Source organism: Brassica oleracea, chromosome C2 (genome assembly GCF_000695525.1).
Source record: "Brassica oleracea var. oleracea cultivar TO1000 chromosome C2, BOL, whole genome shotgun sequence".
NCBI classification, from domain to species: domain Eukaryota; kingdom Viridiplantae; phylum Streptophyta; class Magnoliopsida; order Brassicales; family Brassicaceae; genus Brassica; species Brassica oleracea.
Genome location: NC_027749.1, coordinates 3,886,486 through 3,910,411, shown reverse-complemented (window position 1 = coordinate 3,910,411; position 23,926 = coordinate 3,886,486). Strand labels below are relative to the sequence as shown.

General features: G+C 35.9%; 7 protein-coding genes across 8 annotated transcripts in view; 3 read left to right on the top strand and 4 right to left on the bottom strand.

The window, feature by feature from the left end:
- Positions 1 to 6,227, top strand: LOC106326921 (lisH domain and HEAT repeat-containing protein KIAA1468 homolog). 2 transcript variants are annotated; one of them, XM_013764887.1, is made up of 19 exons: positions 1 to 385; positions 512 to 664; positions 1,010 to 1,188; positions 1,298 to 1,405; positions 1,742 to 1,912; positions 2,005 to 2,532; positions 2,767 to 2,841; positions 2,922 to 3,050; positions 3,141 to 3,215; positions 3,309 to 3,518; positions 3,733 to 3,885; positions 3,972 to 4,186; positions 4,294 to 4,411; positions 4,505 to 4,640; positions 4,721 to 4,922; positions 5,001 to 5,106; positions 5,183 to 5,323; positions 5,407 to 5,647; positions 5,724 to 6,227. In XM_013764887.1, exons 1-19 carry the CDS (start codon positions 187 to 189, stop codon positions 6,131 to 6,133), a joined length of 3,549 nt encoding a protein of 1,182 aa, XP_013620341.1. In that variant the 5' UTR covers positions 1 to 186; the 3' UTR covers positions 6,134 to 6,227. The 2 variants fall into 2 exon arrangements, with proteins under 2 accessions (XP_013620341.1, XP_013620342.1); XM_013764888.1 differs by lacking the exons at positions 1 to 385; positions 512 to 664 and having other exon boundaries at positions 1,062 to 1,188; positions 1,998 to 2,532.
- An 89-nt stretch (positions 6,228 to 6,316) lies between these two features.
- On the bottom strand, positions 6,317 to 9,244 carry LOC106326922 (chloroplastic group IIA intron splicing facilitator CRS1, chloroplastic). Its single transcript, XM_013764889.1, has 6 exons — positions 8,474 to 9,244; positions 8,040 to 8,388; positions 7,843 to 7,973; positions 7,416 to 7,760; positions 6,701 to 7,153; positions 6,317 to 6,613 (listed from the first exon to the last, which is right to left on the bottom strand). Exons 1-6 carry the CDS (start codon positions 9,182 to 9,184, stop codon positions 6,518 to 6,520), a joined length of 2,085 nt encoding a protein of 694 aa, XP_013620343.1. The 5' UTR covers positions 9,185 to 9,244; the 3' UTR covers positions 6,317 to 6,517.
- Positions 9,245 to 9,767: 523 nt separating this feature from the next.
- LOC106322970 lies at positions 9,768 to 12,159 on the bottom strand. The gene is made up of 2 exons (XM_013761121.1): positions 11,428 to 12,159; positions 9,768 to 10,522 (listed from the first exon to the last, which is right to left on the bottom strand). Exons 1-2 carry the CDS (start codon positions 11,983 to 11,985, stop codon positions 9,863 to 9,865), a joined length of 1,218 nt encoding a protein of 405 aa, XP_013616575.1. The 5' UTR covers positions 11,986 to 12,159; the 3' UTR covers positions 9,768 to 9,862.
- Positions 12,160 to 12,840: 681 nt separating this feature from the next.
- Positions 12,841 to 13,617, top strand: LOC106327658. The gene is made up of 3 exons (XM_013765877.1): positions 12,841 to 13,042; positions 13,213 to 13,394; positions 13,481 to 13,617. The coding sequence occupies exons 1-3, from the start codon at positions 12,860 to 12,862 to the stop codon at positions 13,521 to 13,523; spliced, it is 408 nt and encodes a 135-aa protein (XP_013621331.1). The 5' UTR covers positions 12,841 to 12,859; the 3' UTR covers positions 13,524 to 13,617.
- A 62-nt stretch (positions 13,618 to 13,679) lies between these two features.
- On the bottom strand, positions 13,680 to 15,142 carry LOC106327659 (40S ribosomal protein S7-3). The gene is made up of 4 exons (XM_013765878.1): positions 15,084 to 15,142; positions 14,459 to 14,618; positions 14,247 to 14,370; positions 13,680 to 14,174 (listed from the first exon to the last, which is right to left on the bottom strand). The coding sequence occupies exons 2-4, from the start codon at positions 14,605 to 14,607 to the stop codon at positions 13,875 to 13,877; spliced, it is 573 nt and encodes a 190-aa protein (XP_013621332.1). The 5' UTR covers positions 14,608 to 14,618; positions 15,084 to 15,142; the 3' UTR covers positions 13,680 to 13,874.
- Positions 15,143 to 15,313: 171 nt separating this feature from the next.
- Positions 15,314 to 17,384, bottom strand: LOC106327656 (caffeoylshikimate esterase-like). The gene is made up of 9 exons (XM_013765876.1): positions 17,309 to 17,384; positions 17,002 to 17,186; positions 16,831 to 16,860; positions 16,594 to 16,720; positions 16,363 to 16,509; positions 16,155 to 16,285; positions 15,924 to 16,061; positions 15,741 to 15,839; positions 15,314 to 15,674 (listed from the first exon to the last, which is right to left on the bottom strand). Exons 1-9 carry the CDS (start codon positions 17,382 to 17,384, stop codon positions 15,429 to 15,431), a joined length of 1,179 nt encoding a protein of 392 aa, XP_013621330.1. The 3' UTR covers positions 15,314 to 15,428.
- Positions 17,385 to 22,072: 4,688 nt separating this feature from the next.
- Positions 22,073 to 23,926, top strand: part of LOC106325173 — a 9,088-nt gene continuing 7,234 nt past the window's right edge. The window contains exons 1-3 of the mRNA XM_013763196.1: positions 22,073 to 22,258; positions 22,622 to 22,761; positions 22,846 to 22,912. Of these exons, the coding sequence (XP_013618650.1) occupies positions 22,637 to 22,761; positions 22,846 to 22,912 (192 nt within the window). The 5' untranslated portion in view covers positions 22,073 to 22,258; positions 22,622 to 22,636. The remainder of the gene's footprint in view (positions 22,259 to 22,621; positions 22,762 to 22,845; positions 22,913 to 23,926) is intronic.

The following is a 23,926-nucleotide window of genomic DNA, read 5'->3' as shown; positions in this document are numbered from 1 at the left end:
CTACCACCGTCACTCCCTTCCGGTGAGAGAGCACGGACCACGATCGCGCATCAGATCGAATCGAGCGAGAGAGAATAATTTTTTCGAATTCTTTTAACGGAATGCACGGTGACATCGGAACGAAGGAGGAGAGCTTCCCTCTGATTGAGTTCTAGGGTTTCCCGTGAAAGAAGACGATACATAAACATGGACGCGGAGCGATCGTCGCTGTGCAACTTCGTTGTGAACTTCCTGATGGAAGAGAACTACCTCCTAACGGCGTTCGAGCTTCTCCACGAGCTCCTCGACGACGGCCGCGACGCGCAAACGATTCGCCTCAAGGAGTTCTTCTCCGATCCTTCCCGTTTCCCTCCCGATCAGATTTCTCGGTATAATTCGATTCGAGGTTCGCCGATTCCTTCGCCTCGCATTGTTTATTTTGCCACTCGCTTGAAATGGTTAGATCGTCGTTGTCAAGTAGTGTTGAGCTATATGGTTGGTAGGTAGTAATTGTTGTTACTATGCAATGCAGTTGCGGATCCGCAAAGCTTGTTGGAGGAGAAAGAAGCTTTATCGGAGAAGCTAGCTATTAGTGAATATGAACTTCGTCTGGCACAGGAGGATATTGCAAGATTGAAAGCTGAAGGACAGAAGAAATCTGATTGTTCCATTGACAAGTTAAAAGGTACTTTACTTAGATGAATGTGTGTGTGTGTGCATAAACAATCAGTTCATGCGGTGTGCGATGAATTTGTTAACTAGGATTGAAGAAATTAAGTGATGATCGAGCTTAAGTAAATTGATCCATCAAGTGCATACATTTGAATGTATCTTAAAGTTTCTTCTGGAATAAGTAGTTGCTAATGTAGCCATCAGTTTCTGTGCGTTAGCTATCTCATGTTAGCTGTTTTTGGCATAGGTAAGCATTATTTATAATGCGTGTTTGTTTTTTTGTTGTTGTTTCAAATACCGTCAGAATGGTAGCAAGAAAATCACCAAACTCTCTCCTGTATTGTTTGTTATTTCTCAGAGTTGGAGGCTGATGAGTTTGGAGACAACAGACCAGAAATTCAACGGAAAAAGAAAGATTTCTCCTTCACTGACATAGGGCCTTTGAAGAACAATGAACGTCGAGATTTAAACTGTGCAGTGAAAGAATATCTTCTTCTAGCAGGTTACAGACTTACTGCAATGACATTTTATGAGGAGGTATCTTATTAATCGTATGTCAATTTTGTTTATACCTTTTCGTGTTTACTGAGATCTACCTTGTTTAATATTAGATCTTTGACGTCATTGCGTATGATCTGTTTATCAGGTGACCGACCAGAACTTGGACGTTTGGCAGGACAGTCCAGCGTGCGTGCCTGATGCCTTGCGCTATTATTACTATCAGTACCTTTCATCAACTTCAGAAGCTGCTGAGGTTATATCCTGATATCTTAATTTTCATGCACACACTTTAAAATTAAACTGATGCTGTTAGAAATATCACTACCTCGAAACTTAGATCTTTGACATCATTGTCTTATACAGAACTCTCTTCTCTCTCTCTCTCTTTTTCCCTCTGCATTTTTTTCTTGGCTATTTCTATATATTTCGATGCTATTCTGATTGCGGAGTGATCTTTTTCTTAACTGTAAGTTTTTGTATCTGAGAATCGTACTGACCATTAAAGTTGCACTTTGCGGATTTGCAATGATAAAAATCCACTTTGAGGATATGAATTTGAATTCTCATTGTTCATAATTCTTGGATTCAGGAGAAAATAGCCATGCTTCAGGAGAATGAAGCATTGAAAAAAGAGATTGAGAGGCTAAACAAAGAAAAGGATGGGCTACTTAAAAGCAAAGAAATATTCGAAGAGCAAATCAGTGCTTTTAACAAGTCTACTGAATCACTTCAGAAGGATCTTAGGGACAGAGAAAAGCAGGTAGTCCTTTTTTATAGACTGGTTTCTGTAAAGAAACGGGCATTTTCATATCTGGAAATGTAAATACCTGAAATGACACTGATAGTATTCAGGTGCAAAGTTTGAAGCAATCCTTAGAGCATCAGAGGAGGAATCTCAATGACTGCAGAGCAGAGATCACATCTCTTAAAATGCATATTGAAGGGTCTCGGGCTGGCCAATATGTGTCAGCTAGTGAAAGTGATGCTGTGCAATCCCAATCCGTGGAAAATGTCGAGAAACAGAAAAGCGCTCTGCCAGTGGAAGTTGAGAAACCAACAATTGAAAAGGGTGGTGGCTTGATTTCTGAGAGTTCTTTATCTAATGAGAAAGGGCATACGCAAACAGAAGACGGTCTTGTGAAGGAAGAGATAAAGAATATAGCTCCTGATCAAAGAGAGGTGGCAGCAGACGCCAGCAGTATATCTAATAAAACCTTGGATGGTACTTTGGAGAATCAGAAAGAAGTCTCAAACCATCTGTTAAGTCCATCAAATGGTAATTATTCACCCAGTGACCTTGAAAGCATCTTGAAACTGGATTCTGGAATTGGTCGTTCAAAATCGGAAAATGCAATTGTGGATACTGCTTCTGAGGAAACGGTAAGTCCTGACTATAATTTTAAGAGTATTTACTTCTCCATCGTGAGTGCTCTGTTATTTTCATATTCTTTTAGTGATCTAGAATATTTTTGAAAGGCACCTTTGTCATCAGCAAAATTGGTAGAGGTCCATGTAGCTGTCTGTTTTCCTTACGCTATGCTAATGCTAATGCTATTTTGTGTCAACATGACGTAATATGGGCTGTTTGAATATTAATTTTTCATTCCGTTACAGGGCTTAGGAACAATTCAGATACTTGCAGATGCTTTGCCGAATATTGTTCCATATGTTCTGATAAACCATCGAGAGGTTTGAGTGTTTTTTTCTTTCAATTTTACTGTTCAAAACGGTGGATGGAATATTACTGATCTGGTTTGTTTGACCTATAGGAACTCCTACCCCTGATGATGTGTGCAATCGAGCGGCATCCAGATAGCAATACAAGAGACTCCTTGACCCATACACTATTCAACCTGATCAAACGTCCGGATGAGCAGCAGAGGCGGATTATTATGGATGTATGTTACTGTTTTAACTTAGAAGCCTTCTTTGTGCATGATTAAGACTGGTAACGTTTTGAGGTTGAGGCCTTTTACTGTTTATCTCAGGCATGTGTTAGCCTATCAAGGAATGTTGGGGACATGAGAACAGAAACAGAATTGCTTCCACAGTGCTGGGAACAGGTTAATGCTACTCTTGATTTTACGAGTTGTATATCTCTGCTTTAACAAAAAAATTTGGTACGAATGGTAACATGCTGGCTGTGTCTATTTCAGATAAATCATACATATGAAGAACGCAGGCTACTAGTTGCTCAATCATGTGGGGAGCTTGCAGAGTACGTCCGCCCTGAGATACGCGACTCTCTTATTTTGTCAATCATACAACAACTCATAGAAGATTCTGCAACTGTTGTTCGAGAGGCTGCCGCTCATAATCTTGCGTTGTTGCTTCCTTTATTCCTGAACACAGACAAATATTTTAAGGTCAGCTTCATTAAATTTGCTTCGTAGCACTGTGGAAAAGAACTCTGACTTGGTCTGACTGACTTGGCTACCGTATAAGCTCTAAAGCAGGCTGATTACAAATTTTATAGGAGAAGGGGGTATTTTTACGTTGGCATGAGACAATAGCATAGAAGTTCCGTTAATATCAATAAAACCGAAATGCTACAAGACCAGTTTTCTGTTTGATTATTAGGTTGAGGAGATGATGTTTCAGTTGATATGCGATCCATCTGGCCTGGTGGTTGAAACCACATTGAAAGAACTACTTCCTGCTGTGATAAAGTGGGGTAACAGGCTGGATCATATTTTGAGGGTTCTTCTTTCTCACACATTGAGCTCTGCTCAGGTACAAACTCGATGCATTTCCCATTTTAAGATTGTGATTGAGAGTGGTTGCTTGCTATATCTATTTTAAGTCATGTTCACTTGCAGCACTGCCCACCCCTTTCTGGAGTTGAAGGGTCATTGGAGTCTCATCTACGAGTCCTCGGTGAACGGGAGCGATGGAACATTGATGTCCTACTAAGAATGCTCATGGAGTTGCTTCCAGCTGTACACCAGAAGGCGATGGAAACATGCCCTTTCTCTTCTATCCCAAAGTCAGAGGAATCTACAGTCTCTGTTTCCTTGCTTGAGACCTATGCCGAGTAAGCTTCTTCACCCTCAACAACTCTTGACACAATTTTTTCTCTAGTTTCTGACGTCTTCTTGTACATAATCTACTGTGTCTTGTCTGAATGAAATTTCTGACCAGGGGACGTTCTGAGTGGCCTATGTTTGAATGGATGCATGTTGATTGCTTTGCTAACCTGTTACAATTGGCATGCATGTTACCCCAAAAAGAAGACCATTTGAGAAATCGGATAACAAAGGTCTGGATTATATTTTCACCTGTTCTCTTATCTGCTATTTTGCCTTAGGAGTATCAACACTAACTTAAAAAAAATCTCTGCATTGATTTGCAGTTTCTCTTGGCTGTGTCTGAACGTTTTGGAAGTTCCTACCTAACCCACATTGAGTTACCCGTGTTCTTAGTGGCCGTTGGAGATGATTCAGCTGATCTTCGGTTTTTACCTTCTGCAATCCATCCAAGGATAAAAGGTTACATAAGTTCTGGATATATAGCGAAAGGGAAATTTCTTAAACAGTGTCTGACATAGATTCTTGTTTACTTTCTTCAGGCCTGAAATCCAGAACTGCTGTAGCCAATAGACTTGCCACTCTATGTATTCTACCGCTTCTCTTGGCAGGAGTTCTTGGTGCACCAAGTAAACGTGAAGAGTTAACAATCTACTTACGACAACTCTTAGTGGAAAGCAAAACAAAGGAAAACCAGTCATCAAAGCACAACAACGAGGTTTTGGATGCAGTTCGCTTCCTTTGGTGCGTTTTCTAAGCTTTCATTGTTTAATATTGTTTCCTGGAACTGCGTCTTCGTACCAATGAACTCAAACATCGCAGCACATTTGAGGAACATCATAACATGATATTCGGCATTTTGTGGGAAATGGTCGTTGATTCCACTGCAGAGCTCAAAATCAACGCTGCTAAGTTGTTGAAGACCATCGTAAGCTTTTTCCACAACACATACTTCCACTGTTTACCCCCGATTTTGTACTTATATATATTAACATGTGCAACAGGTTCCGTATATTGACGCCAAAGTTGCTTCTAGCAATGTTTTACCTGCTTTGATCACTCTTGGCTCAGACCAAAACCTAAATGTGAAGTACGCTAGCATAGATGCATTTGGGTCTGTCGCACAGCATTTCAAAGTCGACATGGTATTGCACTATTGCCAAATGAACTCTTGAATTATCTGAAGATCTCATATATTTATGAGCTAATCGAATCGAATACCATGCAGATTGTTGACAAAATCCTAGTCCAGATGGATGCTTTTCTCGAAGATGGTTCTCATGAAGCTATAATCGCAGTCATTCGTGCACTCTTAGTTGCTATTCCGCACACAACAGAACGGCTTCGAGATTATCTTTTGTCCAAGATTTTCCAGCTTTCAGCAAGTCCAAGCTCTTCCACAGACGTTACCCGTCGCCGAGAGAGAGCTAATGCTTTCTGCGAAGCCATCCGTGCACTCGATGCAACCGGTATGAGTACTTTCTTCTTTTGCTTCTTACATATCTTAATGCTCCAAGTTTTAACTCTTTTTTCATGGATCTGAAGATCTGTCTCAAACAAGTGTCCGAGAATACCTAATTCCAGCGATCCAAAACCTACTGAAAGATCCAGACGCGCTTGATCCAGCTCACAAGGAAGCTTTAGAGATCACAATGAAGGAGAGATCAGGTGGGACACTTGAAGCATTCAGCAAAGCCATGGGTGCCCACTTAGGGATTGCATCATCTGTGACAAGCTTGTTTGGAGAAGGTGGCTTGTTGGGGAAGAAAGAAGCAACCGAAACCACCCCGGTTGCACCGCCGTCACCTACACTTCAGGGACCTGATTCACCAAAGGCGGTGGCTGCTGCTCCTATTGAAGACAACAGATTCAAACGTATCATGAGAGGCAACTTCACTGAGATGCTAAGGAGTAAACCCAAGAACCCAGATGAGACACCGCCACAAAATCACTAAACTAAATATAAACCAGGTTTTTTTTTATTTAAACATTTTTACTAAGTATATTCTTGATACATGCAGAAATAAAATCATGTTCTTTTGTACTATCTATCACCTTTCCCCTTTGGAAACTGTCTATAAGTTCTTTTTTTACACCTAAATAGCTAAAAGACTGATGTTGGTGCCATTACAACAGTATTACACCTGAATAACTACATGTATTATATTCAGAAAATGTGACTTTACATGATAATTACACAATCAATTACTTGATAAATATAATTCATCGAAATACCACAGTAAATGTAAAAAAAAAAATACTCTGTGTTCCAGCTTCAAGTGAACGTATCTGCCTTGGTAATTTTCTTACAGCTTCTACTACTTGTAAAGCACTTTGCATCAACATAGCTCAGAAGCAGAGCCTTGAAGTTTTACCAAACTCAACTTCAAATCTTCAATGGTTCTTTCTCTCTGGTAAGCAAAGAACTTCAGTGACTGCAACAAAAACAACAAAACAGAGAAATGATTCATTCAAGCGGTTTCTCTCAAACAAACTAATAATATATTCATTCATTTTCTTACGCCAAGTCTCTGCATCAAGACAGATCTTTGCAACGCTTTTCTTTTAGTCAAAAGATTCTGTGCCATCAGTTTCGACGAAGGACGTTTGTAGTTCCTGCCACGGTACATGAGTATTGCATGTCCTTCCTTGAGTTTTTCAATTGATATTAGCACTCCATTGCTCTCTGCTTCAAGTGATTTCGCTGTGTAAACAACTCTCGAGAAAAGCTTCTGCATAGTGATCACTTTTGCAACCTCCCTGTGCTTCCAATGCTGATGAAGACCTTCCATTACACCATCAAAGACTCCTCTTCTTCCGAGAACCAAGCTGCTATTCAACTTCAGTCCGATTCTTCTCAAGCACTCTCTTTCTTCATTAGTCAGTATTTCAATGTCATCGTCGCGCGCAGATGGTTTCCATAAAGAATTCAATTTGAGTAACTCCGTTGTTGTCTTCTCTATCTTTGATTTCAGCTGACAAAATAGAGCAACACACATGACTTATATTCAGTAAGCTGAACTAGGGCTGAGATTTTGAACCGAACTAACCAAATTTCAAACCGAACTAACCAAACTTATCCAAAATTTTAACAAAATTAAACCAAAATATAACCGAAATCAAAAACTTCGGTAGGATTTTCGAAAACCGAACTAACCGAACCGGAATTATCCGAACTACCCGAACCGCAGGCCTAGGCTAAACTAAGAGATGCAAACCGAAGTTAAGAAGGCTTACAATGGAAAGCTTGTGTTCTTGGCTTTTGAGTTCCTTATCTAGTTTTGCTTTCTCAGCTTCAGTCTCCAGGTTTCTCACCTCCATTTCACCGAACTTCCTCTGAAGTTCTTGAAACTCTAATAAAGTCCCCGTCTTGCTTGTTTCCTCCAACTCTTCACCATCTGTTACCACCTCTGAGATCTCTATATCACTCTCTCGTTTGGTCTCTTCAAAATGTTGGTATCTTCTGAGCAACCTCTCTCTGTCATCAACCAAATCCGCAACTTCATCAGAAAGAAAGTCCTTCCCTCTGAATAGTATTATCAAGTACTTGTTTCGTAGTATCAGAACTCCTCCAGTGAGATGCTGAAAGTTTTGATACAGCCCAAAGATTCTCATCAACCACAACTATATCTAGAAACTAACCTCAGTAAATAAAAAAACTTGCCTTCAATTCATCAGCCATCTCCTCATTGTTTGTGTTGAGAGCTCCCCACTTGATTGCAATCTTTGCAATAACACATCTCTCCCATAGTTTCAAGATAGCAGAAGCTAAACCTTGAAGGCCATGGTTCCTCCCTTCACAAGTTAAGCAAATATAATATCAAATACAATCAACTATAAAGACAGTGAAGGCAAATTTACCAAGGACGAAATGAAACGGTAAAGCTTGAGCAACGTTTCTCAAGTAAGTAAGCTCTTCATCGCTCAGCTTTGCTCTAGTGTTAGGTGGGCAACGTCTAGAAGGAGTTCTATATCCATCAACTACTTCAGGAAGCAAGTCAGCGTCAACAGGAAACGGTCTTCTCATCCACCAATCCATATATCTAGGCCCCAATCCATTCAATAGCCTCTCACCTTCTCTCACGTACAACGATGAGCTAATCTCATCTCCCCCCTCCTTCACACATACTGATGAATCACTCGTTGGTGGTCCTCGATAAACAACGAGAAACTCCTTCTTGCTCAACACAACCAACCCTCCAGTCTTCAACTATTCTTGAAAAAACATGAAAATGAGATTTTTTAACAAAGGTTTAAGTGAAGAAAGTAAAGAAGTTAAAACAAACAAACAAAACCTCTAAGATCTCTTGAGCTCGCTCCATGTTCCGACAGAGAGGGACATCAAACCTCACCATAGCAAGCTCGTTCCCCTCCCAGATTAATCTAATATCTTTCACAACCGTCTCTGTAACTCCTGCTTTCCTCACATTCACCCATTCTCTCATCTTCGAACCTTCAAGTCTCAGTCTTTTCAACAACCCTTCGTCTAAGATAAGATCAGCAGTCGTCAAGACTCTCTCTTTCTTCCTCCTCCTCAATATGAACTTCTCTTCCTCCCTCTCCCAAGGCATTCTCCTCCTCCTCTTCTCATCCTCTTCCACAACCCCACCTAAGGACTCAAACTCGCCTCCATAATCGACACGTGTTTCTTCAGAGTCCTCGAGCTTCTCAACGCTGCGGACGATCTTCTTCATGGCTTTGCTTCCTCTCACACCGCTCTCTCGACGGTTTAACGCCTTGAACGTCTTCTCCTCGGCGTTCTGTTTCCTGGTGCTCTTGCGGTGATGTGAAGTGTTGATAAGCTCGTCGGGTTGGAGAAAGAGAGGACCTTTCATCCATGGAGCGGTCGGGACCTTAATCGCGGCGTCGGGGAGTTTTGGGTTCTCCTTGAATTGATTAAAGTTTGGAGCTTTGGCGGTGTGTGGAGGGTTTTGGTTAGGGGTTAAGGAGGAGATGGTGGTGAGTGATGGCAATGGTCGAGCCGAGACGAAGAGAGAAGTTAGCATCAGTGTAAAGTCTGAACCTTTGGGTGTTCTGTTCGCAAAAGTATTAACTCCAAAGGCAGAAGTTTAGAAGAAGCTCTTTATAAAACGATAAGATGGTTATACACGGTTTACGCGAACCGTCCTGTCTCTTCGGTTATTGATAAGATATAGTTCGGATTTCTACAGTTTTTGAATAGGATTTGGTTCGATCTTCTTTTTTCGGATTGGGTTTGGATAAGGTTATATAAAATGTCCGAATAATTTTTAAAATATTAAGAAAACAACTAGAAATTAACCCAAAAAAAAATAAAAGTATATATATATATTAATTTTAAGAACTATAAAATAACAAACTACTTAATCTAGCTAGAAATATTCAAATTAATTGAAATTTATGTATAAAAAGTAAAAACTATCTACCACAATTTCCAGATATCTAAATTATCTTAAGCTATGTAAGAAAAATTAAAATATTCAACTTGGAATATTTTTAAATATTAATTTAGATTTTAGTTCGATTTGGATTATATTAAAGTATTTTTAAACTGTTCGGATTTTTTGGATTATATCAGTTAGTTTTGGGGTTCACTGGAAACACATACGGTTTAGGCGAACCGTCGTTTTATTGAACGGTTAAAATTCGGTATAATATTTACTTGCTGAAAAAAACTCACAAACATTTAAGTAATCGACCGTATATTACGGACCAGACCCAAGAACTAGAGGGTAGATTCTTAACAAAGGTTCTAAAGTATCTTCTGTGAATTTCCTCGCAAATAAAAAACATTTCGAAGTTGTAGTATTCTCCCCATCACGGCCATAATAAGCACACTCCTCTGTAAACCGGATACGGTTAAGAAAATCATCGGTGATATCAGGCCATATAAACCGGCCAGGATGTGGACCGACTCTCGACCAGTCCACCCAAGTCAAGGTCCGGTTTGCACTCATCTCTCCATGGAACATGTGAACAAGAGTGGGGATGTAATGCTCGTCCATGTAGCAAGGCGGTTTGCAATGCTGATCGAATATCTTGTAATAAAAAGTGTCTGCGAGTATATGAAGAGCAAGCTCACGGGTTGTACTAAACCATTGTGATCCTTTACGCCAATGTGTAACGTTGATCTGTGGATACATTTTGGGGTTGTAACGGCCTCGACCGGATTTTCTTGGATCGTCGAATGAGCCGATGAAGCTGAGATTAGTGCCGGTTAAGTAATCATAGATGGTTGTGAAGTCGAAGAGTGGGATGCAAGAATCTGACAATAGGACGAATCTTTGATTTGATTCGTCGAGGAGAGCGTTGGCTAAGAGTCTTTTCTCTGCGTCTACCATTGATGATGTTCCCCAGTACACTGGCTGTTTCACAATGGTTCACGAATGTAAGTAACGTTATCGTTGCTTTACTATTACAAAGTTAACATAACAAACAAAATGTTCTCGAGATTAATGTTTATAAGGTTATTGAATCTAGTTTTGTTGTCACTTTAAGTTTTTTACTTAAGAATTTATGAGAAAACATGGTTTATTATACATTGATTTAATATTTCCCAACAAAATCACTCGGTGGGTTCTGTGACAGATTCTAATAGGATGCAAATATGTTCAACACAATATTACATTAATTCCTTTAGAATTAAGCGACAAAGAGTTAGCATAGCCTTGGTTCTCTCAAGAATGGAGAAGTTAAGGAAATAATCTTTTTGTTCAACATCATAAATTATTTGACAGAAATAACATCATAAATTACTTTATTATAGTTATAACTTTTGGGACAGAACATTTAGAACGTCAAACTATACACAGTGCGATTTTTTTTTCTTCCAAATCACAAGCTTCTTTAGATGGGAATTTTTAGAAGTTTTTTTTTTTTTGTGGATTAGTAGTAGTATACACGTTAAAAGCTTCAATTCATACTAAATTTTATATTTTGTTCTATATACAGTATGAAATGTAATGTTGAGTATATACTTGTAAAAACTACTTTTCTTATAAGATGATCTATGTTATTATCTTATTAATATGATTAAAAATGTATATATGTTAGAATAATATCAAGTGGGTTCATGGACCATAATGCAAAGGTTGCAAATCAAGATCAATACACGTGCCACGTGAAAAAACCAACCTGGCAACCACATTAATAGATGTATACAATTTGGTAATGTAAGACATCTAGATGTACTAATCAAAGACATATGGTAACTGCATGAGAGCAATTAAGCAAAGAAGACGGGGTAAAATAGCTGTTAATTATTAATTACCTGGCTTGGGATTCTTCTTGAGTAGAAGACAGAAGTTTCAGGGTAAGATTCTTGAAAAGATGGATTAGTATGAACATATATCGAATAAAACCCTTCATGTCCTTCAAAGAACTTGTCCCACAAAGTAGCCAATGGGAGTGCGCCGCCAGTCATGAACATGAAAGCCACTTTCACAACCATCTTCTCATCATTATTATTCCTTCCAAACCATGATGATGAGGATGGTGAGGATGATGGTGATGATAATGAAGAGACCTTGGTGAAGAGTTCTTGATCACTCATGTCGTGTAGAAGTACTTGTGTTTGTAACTCTTGTTTGATCTCCATCTTTGTTGAGTGGTGGAATAGCACTGTTGACCATAAGGGTTGTTCTGTCTTCGGCGTGGACATGTGGAAGGCTTTTAGTTGTAGATAAAGGAAGACACCAATTAAGAAACCCGTGACAAAGAAGAGTGAGCGTAATACATGTCTACCACTTTGAAAGAGAATCAACCTCAAGGGTTTTGAGATCATCAAGTGTTCTTCTCCCTTTTTGATCTTTTGATCAATAATTCCCATGGTGCAGAGAGAGAGAGAGAGAGAGAAGAGAGGGAGAGAGAGGTGGGTTGTGATTGTTAAGGATTTTTCAACAGTTATATTATAAATGCGTTATTACAAGTTGTAATAAGAATAACGAAGGTATTTGGAGTGTATTAGACAAAGTCAAAAAAATTGACAGGGTAGGCTATGGAATGAAGACTTGATCTGACTTTTCCAATATAACGATTGTTTTTTTTTTCTGTATGAACAAAGACGTATATAACGATCATGTGTGTTTGTAGGAAACTTCTTAGGTTTTAGATCTTGACATTCTTACGTTTTGACGAAATCTTATCTTGCCCCATAGGACGGAGTAATATGTACAAAAGATTGTGGTCCAAGTAAAGGTGATATGTTTAAAAAATATATATATAAGGGCGATTATTAATACATCAAATATCTTAAATCAAGCATGATAGTTACACCTCTACTGGTGATTCCAAGGACTAATTAATTATGCTTAGTTCACAAGTAATTAAATAAAGACCAAGCTGGAGAATTCTACTTGTATCGGCACGATCAGTGATACAATAACTAGTATTTTCGCTAATGTAATCAATCTTGAAACCATTAGTTAATTATATAAAAATTTGACAAGAACATATGGTTTAGTGATTTGTGTTAGTATTACAACTCTGTCACGATATCATTATTTTAAATTAATTGGTGTGTTTTGACCCAAAAAAAAAAAAAACGCTTCGTTATTATATTTTGGGTGTAATTGATAATTCCAGAAACTGTTGGGTTTATTATGTACTAATTCAAAACATACGGGTAATTTTGGTTAAAACATATAAAAGAGTGAGGGGGTATAAACGCCGGTCCGGCGTCGTTTTCAACATTCTAAAAATTTATGGAAGAACCAGCGATGGGCGACGACGGAGAAACCTTGACGGCGACGACGAGGAAGAGAGAGGAAATAGAGAGAGAAGAAGCAGAGGAGAATCGAAAAGAAGCATTGTTAGCGTCAACAGAGTCTCTTCAGCCTAATTTCAACCGATCCAACGTCACCCAGAAACAGATATCCAAATTACAGGTCAGATTCTCAAAGCCTCCGCATCAGTTACGAAATTTATGAAATTAATACGGTTCGGTTTTGATTTTTGAAATTAAGCATCGGTTTATTGGTTTAGTTTGCGGTTTGGGTAAACCGAATCACTTCATATGTTATGTGTAGTAGTCTCATTTGGTTAAATGTTATAACAGGAGCTACACAAGAGACGTATGAAGATAAAAGCCAATTCAAAGAAACCTAAAGCTAAGCAGCAGAGTAGAGCAGTGGAAGATGGCGAAAGCTCTAAGATACTGAAAGAGTCAACTTCTTCTTCTACTACTACCTTAGAACAGCAGACAGCAGCACCAATGAAGCCACAGAAGCTGTATTGGGGGTAACAACCTCTCTCTCTCTCTCTTTTTGTACTAAGAGCTTTAACGAGAAACCACACTCTCATGCAATGTTTTGTCTTTGGAACAGGCTTGATACTAAGGAAAGGTGGGAAAGGAAAGCCAATATGTAGACTGTAGTGATTGAATCCATTTCTTGTTATTAGTTAATTACTTAGAGTCCATTGTACAAGTTATTAAAAAAAGCAATGACACAGTTTTGGTCCATTTTGTTTTAGTCTCGAGCACTGTAGGTAAGAGCAATGACACAGTTCTGATTACTTGCCTTATAATAACCAAGTATGAGATTGAAACTTTTAAGATAGGTTTCACAATTGAAAAGCACAGAAAGTAGTCTTTGTAATATGAAGATTGTGAATATGGTAACTGAATCAAAACAGAGTTTCCTTCATCCTAAATACCACAAAACATAATCAATAGCTCTCTCTCCCCTCTATCCTGATGATGATTCTTCAGCATCACCTTCAAGCTTCAACAGGGTACTCAAAGGTGACATCCTTTCCGGTGAGTTTCCGGTACACACCCATCATAGACTCGAGCTTGTACTCTGTGTTGTTCCTCTCCTTGGCCTCCAAGTAGACCTTCATGATCTTGGAACCATCAAGACGGTAACGAGTACGTTTCCCAACGATCTCAGCAGGGTAAGCGACATCCTCGAGCATTGCTTCATGAACAGAGGTTAGAGTTCTGTTGCGTGGCCTCTGCACAGCAGCACCCTTCTTTGGTGGACGCATGATCCTTCTTGTGGCAACAAAGATAACATCCTGCGAAAAGGAAATAGCAAGAGTATAAATAAAAGACATTGCAATATATACTCATTACGCCAAGTGTTTTACCTTTCCACTAAACTTCTTCTCAAGCTCTCTGACGAGACGGGGATGAATCTTGCGGAAAGCTTTCCTCAATCTGAATGGGACGTATATCACAATAGCCTTGCGGTTTCCAGCGATGTCCATGTTACTGCACAATAAAGAAAATTAAATTATTCTCCTTCGATAAAGCTCAATGCAACCTAGACGAGTAAAAAACAAAAATGTAGTAAACATACACAGCTTGGTTGATGTAAAGATCTTTCAACTCGCTCTTCAACTCCTGGTTGGTGTTCTCCAAATCAAACAGAGCCTGAGCAACTTGCTCCTCGCATTCCGTTGGAGCAGCATTCTTGTCCTTCTTGATCTTGTTCTGCGCCGAGAACATCTTCACAGAATCTTCATTTGTCAAAAAAAAGGCAAGTGCTTCAGGCATACGAACTAACAATCCTCAAAATCATAGACTATATATATAGCTTCTAGATTCAAATCAACATTTTCAGAAAAAAATAATTCTTACAATACACGTTACCAAATCAAAGAACTTAGCTTTCTAATTGATAAGTAAATTATATATTCAATCATAGATACTAGAGCATGTTTTGTATTCCTATAATGACACTGTTTGATGGCCTATTAAAACTAAACCATACTATCATCCACATAAACACCTAAGGCCCTCATGCCTAGACCAATTATATAAAAGCTCTAACATTCCACCATTTTACACTGAAGTGAGCTTACTAAGATTTTAGATAACTCATCAGCTCAAGAAAAATACAATAAAATTCATTTAAAAAATTTGGCAGAAAATGACTAGGGGGGCAATGGATGAGACGAAAGAGAAACACTTTTGAAACGTACCGTATAGCGAGAAATCTGCAGGAACGAAGAAGAAGAAGAGCTCAAGATTGAAGAACAAAGAGAGAAGTAGCTTGCGGCTCCTCCTTTAGGTTTTAATGTTTGATGATTAGGGTTTCAATGTTTGATCAAATCTGGGCCGTTAATAGATTCTTAGAAGCCTATGGGCCTGGGCCTATTTATTCACAAGCTCTTATCTCTTTTCTCTCTATAACATGCAGATATGATTGCAGAGTTATAACTATGATTCTTTGCTACTGTAAAATGTATTTCATGTAATTTACAAAAAAAAAAGTACATTTTTCGCTAGGTAAATGTAAACACTATAATTGAAGAAATAATCAGAATCTACATAGGAGGAGTAACTAGTGATCCCTCAGCTTGCGAGCTATGCTCATCAAGCCACGAGATGATATCAGCCAAGACACGGAGTATCATCTCGTCTGGTTCTCCTTCAAGCAGAGAATGATAAGCGTCTTTGTACAAAACTATCTTCTTGTCTGAACTTTTCGCTTTCTGGTAAAGCTCTCTGCTCACTGATGGATCCGTCACTGTATCCGCCTCTCCATGTAGAATCAATATTGGTAAAGACACCTTCAAAAATCAAAATCAACATTTTATTACTATTATTCTGATTCTGCTTTTCTCATATGTTATTACCTTTTCCAACTGTTGCTCAATCTCCTGAGTCGTTCTGAGCATTTCCACAGCGGTCCGTAGACGCGGTTTGCCGCTGTAACAGATGACATTGTACTGTGTCTGCAAAATTTCAAAAAAAAAAAACAAGAACATTAGTTTCTGTAAGAGAAATTGACTTAAAGCTGTGAATCATGTTATTATTACCATGTTTCTCTTCCTGACATCTCGAAAAGCTGCTTCTGCTAAATCCTTCTGCGGAACCAGCTTGTGTTTTGGTAGAACGTTAGCTAAACCGATCAGAATCTGTTTTAACACTGGTGGTGGAACCATATCATCTGCAATCTGGAATAGATAGATAGATAGATAGTTCAATCATGTTTAATGTAATGAACAATTCAAATAAGAAGAAAAGGAAAAAAAAAAACAAGTGTTTACTTTGCACATTGGTGCTACCAAGACTGCACCTGTCCACGCATCTGGTTGCTTGAAATGTATTTTGAGAGACACGGCTCCACCCATTGACTGTCCAAATAGAAAGCTCGGTAGAGAACTAAACTCCGGATTCTCTACAACCCCCCCCCAAAAAAAAAAACCAAACCTTGAGAGTTTTTACCCTTTTGTAATGTGATTCAAAGTTCTGTACCTTTTACGTTGGAGTAATGCTCAATGACATCTTCAACAAGAAGATCAAAGCTGGGGATGAATCCGTGCAGGCCTTGGGATAAACCAAACCCTGGATAGTCCATAGCGAAAACTCCATATCCAGACAATGCTAATCTCCTTGCAATCCCTGCGACAAAATGTATCTAGTAAGAAACTGAACTGAACATTGTCATAGTTTGATAAGCAAACCATTGGTTATAAAAAGCCATACCTTCGAAGAAGAACGTGCAAGTATCTCCATAACCATGGCAGAAACAAACCAAAGCTCTGGGGCTAGAAGCTTGAGGGAGCCAGCTTTTGGAGAAGATCTCAACTCCTCTTGAATTCACCTCATAAGACTATATTCAGACTCATTACAAACCCAAAAAAAAAAAAAGTTAATTATAAACTAAGATTCATTTTTTTTTGTAAGTACTAGAAACTAAGATTCATGATTCTTGTGTTTTACCTCCTTTGTCTTGATTCCATCTCCTGGTGTCTGCAGGAAAAATCAAAACTTTTAATCAAAAAAACACAAAAAGCTATTATTCAGACAAAAGCTGAAGCTGTTTGGTTGGTTGGTCGGTCCAGCGATCGATTTTTTAGGCGGAACCAGATTCGATTTGTTTTTTTTTTTTACCTTGAAGAGGATATGATCGAGATTAAGCTGAGTATCTTTCAATGAATCGCGGACGTGACGGCGGGACGGAGCTTCGTCGAGATTAACGTCCTTGAATCGCCGGAGATCGTCGGTGTCTACCTTCGCCGTCGTGGCCATCGATCTCTTCCTCGGCCACTCTGTTCTTCTTCCGTTATCTACAAACCCTATGGTAAACAAACAAATAAAAAATTGTTATCTAATAAATTACCAAGTAACAAAAACATTTTTAACCTTAGGTAAAATCTCAAGTTTTTTTAAAAAATTTAAATGTGGATAATTAATTTACGGATGAAAGTTAGTGGCGGCCAATGGTTATCGTGTAAAGGACTGAAAAGCAGGAGTTTTGCTGATCTCAGAGCCATCATTACATCTAATTTATAAGAAGAATCGTTCAAAAGAATGTATTTAGAAGGATAAGGTGACACGAAAGTGAGCAGGGGCGGACCCACGTAGGTAGTGGGTGTGGCACGTGCCACATGCTACTTGGTATATACTAATTCTTATGTAACGGAGTGTACAAAAAAAAAAATGTGTAGCTAATTCGGCCATTACAGGAAAATCGTGCCCCACCCAGAGTCAGCCAGCCCTAGATCCAAGTCTTGTGATGTTCCGTCTCTTTGTCTTTTTTTTTCGCATTTCTGTTCTTTTCTTTTTTGCAATTATGTTTTTTTTTTCTATACATTTTAATTACTACTCCATAAAATATTTTATTTTGATATTACTACCTAAACTTTTCTTTTTATAACTGTTTTATTTTATTTAATATACCATAAACTTGATGCTAGGTTTTTCAAATTTACTTTTAAAAGATGACTATTTCTATAAATAACTTAAATTTATGATCAAAAAAAGACTAAACTAACTCTCTTAAATAATTTTTTTTTAAAAACTCAATCTCACCCCTTTAATACTAAACCATAAAAATAATTTATAAACTAAAATTTTAAGGTATTTCTAATTGAAAGTATTTTTGAAAAATGGTAGCCAATTTATAGTATTTCAATCACTTTTTTAAATATTTGTTTTTGTCAAAATAAAAACTCGTAATTTATTGAAGTTTAACATTAACAACTATTTTATAAAGTTTATTTTTCAATGCTTAAGACAAGTATAAAAAAAATAAAGGATTTTTTTTTTATAATGAAATTACTATGTGCATATATAATTTTATGATATTATTGAAAATGAATATTTAAAATTGCGAAATTTCTTTTTTATAATTTCTTATTTTGAGAAAAATTAATGACCAATGTCTTGTAAAAGCTATAGTTTACTTAATTTTTTCAAATTATATTTGATACAATATAAATTTATATATTGTGTCATATGTTAAGTTGTTTTCTGGATCCGCCTCCCAAAGTGAGCAATAAGATGTTTTAGAAATCATGAAGATTACGCAATTATTATTATTATTGAGATATGTGGTTCATGTCTTGTCATTGTCTTTAGTGAAGCTTTCAACGTGTGAACTAATGCTGTCGGGGAGTATTATTACTATTTGAGATTGGCTCCAGAAAAGATCATATGGGGATATGCTGACGCGTCTGTGTTGTTTGATGGACGACAACCGATTAATGAGATGCAACGTGTATACTATAATCTCCTATATATTAATTGAGAAACATTTAAAAAGTTAATACTATAATTTCTTATATATTAACTGAGAAACATTTAAAATTAAAAGTTATAATCCGTAGTCTGTACTAATTAAAAAATGCACTGGTAAATTGTCACGTAATTAGAATGCTAATTTTCCTTACAAGGCGACTTAAGAATGAATCGATAATTTTGTTAGTCCGAAATTAAATTGTTAAGAAAAGTTATATTATATAGTACGTTTGTTATGGATCATTCATTTATCAAATTAAAATTAATATAAATTCTTTCTTTAAATTAAAATTACGGAATTACCTAATGTGATTAAGATATATATGACAATTAATAATTTTAAATAATAAAGATTTGCTAACAATCTGTATACTTCCTATCATTTTTGTTTAATTATTTATTATTAAAGTAAATTACACAATTACATTAATCATATAATAAAAATTTAGATTTTTTTTGTAAATGTTGTATTTTACATTTTTCAAAACGAGTATAAATTATTAAAACTGTTAAAATTCTCACATAAACTTTTGTGATCAAGGTTTAAATTTTTTTTCTATAATAAGATATAATGATTATAAATTCATATCTATAAATAATTTTATTTTAATAGGTGTTTATGTCTATATATATATATATATATATTTCATATCGTTTAAATTACAATATACATCATATGAAAATACATACTTATATTTTGATATCTGCATTGAACATATATTGAAAAGTTAATATTTTAGTTTTGAAATCTTCATTTTTTTTAAATGATTATAAATTATTGAAACCACTAAACATTTCACATAAAAAAAATCGTTGGTGTAAAATTTTGTTACACAAATATGCAAATAATCATAAAATCATATGAGTAGAAACCTCATTTAATAAATATACATATTAAAAGTATACTATATATCTATGTTAATATCATTTAAATTTAATTATATATCATATACAATAGATAAAATTGATTGTTTTGATTTATTTACCCTAAAATAATTGCGAATAAACAAAAGCGGTCGTTTGATTTATATGAGCACGCCAATTTATTACATAATAGTAACTGATTTCTTAGTTATTTAATATATAATTATTATTTTATTATTTCATAATATGCAAATAAACATAAAATAAATAATAAATATGAAATATTTATTCTGCACAAGGCGCTGATCTTAACGTTAGGTTTTTGACTTAAAGTATTTTAAAAAATGGGATCAGCTCATCAGTAAACAAATTATGTAATTAACAAAAAAATATTTTTAAAAAATTGTTGAATGACCAAAAATATTAATTCGATCAAGAATATAAATTTTATTTTCCATACGATATTTCTTAAATAATTTTCATATAAATTCACCCTATGAAAGGTGCATGTCTTATCCTATTGTAAATAGTATAATAGAATTCGTTTTTTTTTCCTTACCAAAAATAAACTAATTGGTTTTGTTATATAGTACTAGCATGCAAAATAGGTTGAATAATACGTATGTTTGACCAGGACCGGCTTAATATTGTTATTGATCCTAGGGCATAATTTTTTTTTTACCCTCTAAGATTTATATTTAGATAATGTTTAAAATATTTTTAAAATTTAATCAGTAATATTTTGTATATTTTGTGATGAAAATAAAACTATATGCATATCAAATATTTTTGGGTTATTTTCAGTTTTATTTATTATATTTATAATTTTAGTTATATAAAATATACACTTTTTTAAAAAAATTGGGCTCTTTAACTATTAATATACGGGGACACATACTTGGGCCCGGGGCGGTCGCACCGCTTGTCCCCCTTCCTCAACCGGCCCTATGTTTGAAGAGTATATAAATAAAAAAGAAAAATTCTTAGGTTCAACCCCTAGGTGAATTTAGAGGTTCACCCAACCAATATGATTTAGTTATTTTAGATTCAATATCTTTTAAAAACAGAAACCAAATAATAAGAATTTGTGAAATTATATTATGTTTTTAAAATAAATAAAAAATAATAGTAATTATTATTTTTTAAATATTATTAAACTAGTTAGCAAAATACGAAATTTTAAACCCTAAATTCTAAATACTAAACCGAAACCCTTGGATAAATCCTAAATCTTTGGGCAAATCCTAAACCCTAAACCATTAATCTTAAACCCTAAACCAAACTCTAAACCCTTAATCTTAAACCATAAACCGTTAGGGTTTAAGATTAAGGGTTTTGAGTTTAGGGTTTAAGATTAAGGGTTTTGAGTTTAGGGTTTAGGATTAAGGGTCTAGGGTTTAGGATTTTCCCAAGAGTTCAGAGTTTATGGTTTAGGGTTTAGTGTTTAGAATTTAGGGTTTCGGGTTTAGTATTAGGATTTAGGATTAAAGGTTTCAGGATTAGGGTTTTGTTTAGGGTTTAGAATTTAGGGTTTCGGGTTTAATATTAGGGTTTAGGATTAAGGGTTTCAGGTTTAGGGTTTAGAATTAAGGGTTTAGGATTTGGCCAAGGGTCCAGGGTTTAGTGTTTATGGTTTAAGGTTTAGAGTTAATATTCTACTAACAGGTTTACCAATATTAAATTTTTTTTTATGGTTATCACTATTAATTTTTTATTTTAAAAACATAATATAATTTCACAAATTTTTATTATTTGGTTTCCTTTTTCAAAAGATATTAAATGTAAAATAACTAAATTCTATTGGTTGGGTGAATCTAGGGGGTGATGAATCTAAGAATTTCTTAATAAAAAATGGAAGATAATTTAGTTAGCACAAGGCCAATTAAAAAAACAAAACTAAAGTTTATCCCTGAGGTGAACCTTTAAATTCACATATGTTCTTATTACCAATCAAAATGACACCTAGATTAATAATAAAATAGATTAATTTTAAATCTATACCCTAAACCCTAAACGCTAAACCTAAATCTTAAACCCTAAACCCAAATCGTAAACCCTAAACCCAAACCCTATATCCTAAACCCAAATCATAGATTCTAAACTCAAATCTTAAACCCTAAAGAAACAACATCAACATTAACCCAAACCTTTAGGATATAGGATTTGGGTCAAGGGTTTACGATTTGAGTTTAGGGTGTAAAGATTAAGTTTGGATATATGGTTTGAGTTTAGTCTCAACATCCTAAACTCAAATCGTAAACCCTTAACTCAAAAAATAATGACACACATTTTAATGACGCTAACTCAAACTAATGTGCGTCATTAAAATCCGTGCCTTGGGTAAAATCCTATATCCTAAAGGCTTAACCAAAGATAGCGTCATTAAAATGTGCGTTATTATTTTTTTCCAATTATTTTAATTTTTTTTTTTTTTTAAATAATATATTTTATTATTAATTTATGTGAGTTTTTGATTAATAATAAAAAAGAGACTTAAATTTAAAGGTTCAGCTCAGGGATGAACTTAAGTTTTGTTCGCGATAAAGAATGCATGGAAACCGGAATATTAAGCTGTCCACAAAATATCACACATACTGTAAAATGACACCGTTTAAAGCTGTCTTCAATTTCACACATACACTACTTGGGTTTCATCATCCTTTTATAAAATCTCTATTTCCTTCGACACAATTTACGTCTCTCTTTCTTTCTCATATCTTATTCTTCATCAAGCTCTATATTCTCTCTCGGAGCTTTTACTCAGGTACCTCTTGCCCCTTCTATCTTTCTTTATTTCTTAAGCTCCCTTCTTTATGTCAGATTTTTACTCATTTAGTTCTTTGTGTGTTCATCATCCTCAATAATTAAATTCGACTATTAAAACTTGTGGTTTCTTTTAGCTTCTGAGTTTCGTTATGGATTTTGAGATTTCTGGTATATGGTTTAATGCGGAATCGTTCAAAGAAAAAGAATCTTATTTTCTAATAGCCTATCTCTCTGAATTTAGAATGATCTTTTTTTTTTTTTTCCTCTAAATCAAATCCGTTTTTAAGTCATAAAGTCTGTAGATTTCTTGAGTGTTGTTGTGATCTAACTTGATTTGCTTCCTTTTGCTTGCAACCTTCAGGTGAAAAAGAAGAAGATGAACCATTGCAACATTCAGACGAACGCCTTCATGTCTCGCGAGGATCTTGTCGTTTGTCCTAAGCCTCGCCGTGTTGGCTTACTCTCCAACAACATCATTCGCCCCCTCAGATTTCAAATGAGGTACACACAAAATGCATCCTCTTCTTCTTTCTCAGATTCTCTTCTGATTATAACTAACTTTGTTTTGGTTTCTCTGTTTTGTAGTCAAACCGCTACTGATTTGTGTGATTCTAAAGCTGGTGCTGAGCTTCTCGACATTATTCGTAGAAAGGTATGACTCTCGATGTCACTCTAGTTTGTATTCTTATTACAATCTTTTGGTCTCCCTCCAAACCTTTCCTTAAACATCATTAGTTTGTTATTATTGATGTCTCGAGTTTTAACCCGATTATCTAACTGCAAGTGCACAGTAAAGTACGCAGTAGTAATGCGGGATCGAATCCACAGGGACCGATGATCACACGTAGAGTTGCAGACAAGTTAATAGCTACAGCGAATCAAGATATATTTTTGATGATTTTTATCTAATTTTCTTAGGTGTCACAAAGCATAAACAAGCATGTAAAAAGATTATTTAAACGATTTGAAAACTATTTTAAAACAAACGTTGGGCATTGGGAATTCTCAGGGATTTCTTTTTAATCAAGATACAATTAATGGAAGACACAGGGATATATTAAGAACCGTCTAGAACTCAAACACGATATTAGAATTAACCTACTTCCGTAGCGCTAATTCTCTATGTTATAGAAATCTCCACACTAACTTCCGCTGAGTTTCAATTTCTAAACAAGCATTAAGAACAGGTTCAATATGTTCACAAAGCGCAATAACATCAACTTCCGAGGGTTAAGGACACTTTGCTCAACTAAAGTATTTTCGGAAGTTCAAACAATCACTTTCGGTGCATCAAACAATCTAATATCATGAACTAAGTGATCAATTCAGTTCAAGCAGTAAGAAATCCATTAGATGAAGAACCAAAACGTAATCCCTTAGTCTACACACGTTTTATGAATCAAAACATCAAGAAATCCCCTATGAGAACCCCTAAACCCAACTAGATGACTACTCACACATAACTAAGCAAGAACAAAACGATTTTGATGAAGAAAACATGATAAGATTGTATTAAAACAGAGTAAAGGTTCAGAAGATCTTCTCCAAATGGTTTTGAGATGAACTCCTTTACAAATCTTCACAAATCACACAAAACAAATACAAAACTCTCAAATCTCTCTCAAGAACTTGTAAATCTCCTTCTTGGTCGCCCCTGGTCTTTTCT

Bases quoted from the DNA above. Each gene is read 5' to 3' on its own strand.
- LOC106327656 (XM_013765876.1), bottom strand. From the start codon at position 17,384: ATGGCTCTGAGATCAGCAAAACTCCTGCTTTTCAGTCCTTTACACGAT. The intron at 16,861-17,001 runs GTAAAAAAAAAA...TTTTTCCTGCAG, and splicing joins TCGATCATATCCTCTTCAAG to ACACCAGGAGATGGAATCAA. The intron at 15,840-15,923 runs GTAATAATAACA...GAAATTTTGCAG, and splicing joins ATGTCAGGAAGAGAAACATG to ACACAGTACAATGTCATCTG.
- LOC106327658 (XM_013765877.1), top strand. From the start codon at position 12,860: ATGGAAGAACCAGCGATGGGCGACGACGGAGAAACCTTGACGGCGACG. The intron at 13,043-13,212 runs GTCAGATTCTCA...ATGTTATAACAG, and splicing joins AACAGATATCCAAATTACAG to GAGCTACACAAGAGACGTAT. The intron at 13,395-13,480 runs GTAACAACCTCT...TCTTTGGAACAG, and splicing joins CCACAGAAGCTGTATTGGGG to GCTTGATACTAAGGAAAGGT.
- LOC106326921 (XM_013764887.1), top strand. From the start codon at position 187: ATGGACGCGGAGCGATCGTCGCTGTGCAACTTCGTTGTGAACTTCCTG. The intron at 1,913-2,004 runs GTAGTCCTTTTT...GATAGTATTCAG, and splicing joins TTAGGGACAGAGAAAAGCAG to GTGCAAAGTTTGAAGCAATC. The intron at 3,216-3,308 runs GTTAATGCTACT...TGTCTATTTCAG, and splicing joins TTCCACAGTGCTGGGAACAG to ATAAATCATACATATGAAGA.
- LOC106326922 (XM_013764889.1), bottom strand. From the start codon at position 9,184: ATGCTAACTTCTCTCTTCGTCTCGGCTCGACCATTGCCATCACTCACC. The intron at 7,974-8,039 runs GTAAATTTGCCT...TAACTTGTGAAG, and splicing joins ACCGTTTCATTTCGTCCTTG to GGAGGAACCATGGCCTTCAA. The intron at 6,614-6,700 runs GTAAGAAAATGA...TTTTTGTTGCAG, and splicing joins TCTTGATGCAGAGACTTGGC to TCACTGAAGTTCTTTGCTTA.
- LOC106322970 (XM_013761121.1), bottom strand. From the start codon at position 11,985: ATGGGAATTATTGATCAAAAGATCAAAAAGGGAGAAGAACACTTGATG. The intron at 10,523-11,427 runs GTAATTAATAAT...ATTGTGAAACAG, and splicing joins CAAGAAGAATCCCAAGCCAG to CCAGTGTACTGGGGAACATC.
- LOC106327659 (XM_013765878.1), bottom strand. From the start codon at position 14,607: ATGTTCTCGGCGCAGAACAAGATCAAGAAGGACAAGAATGCTGCTCCA. The intron at 14,371-14,458 runs GTATGTTTACTA...TTTATTGTGCAG, and splicing joins CTTTACATCAACCAAGCTGT to TAACATGGACATCGCTGGAA. The intron at 14,175-14,246 runs GTAAAACACTTG...TCCTTTTCGCAG, and splicing joins AGAAGAAGTTTAGTGGAAAG to GATGTTATCTTTGTTGCCAC.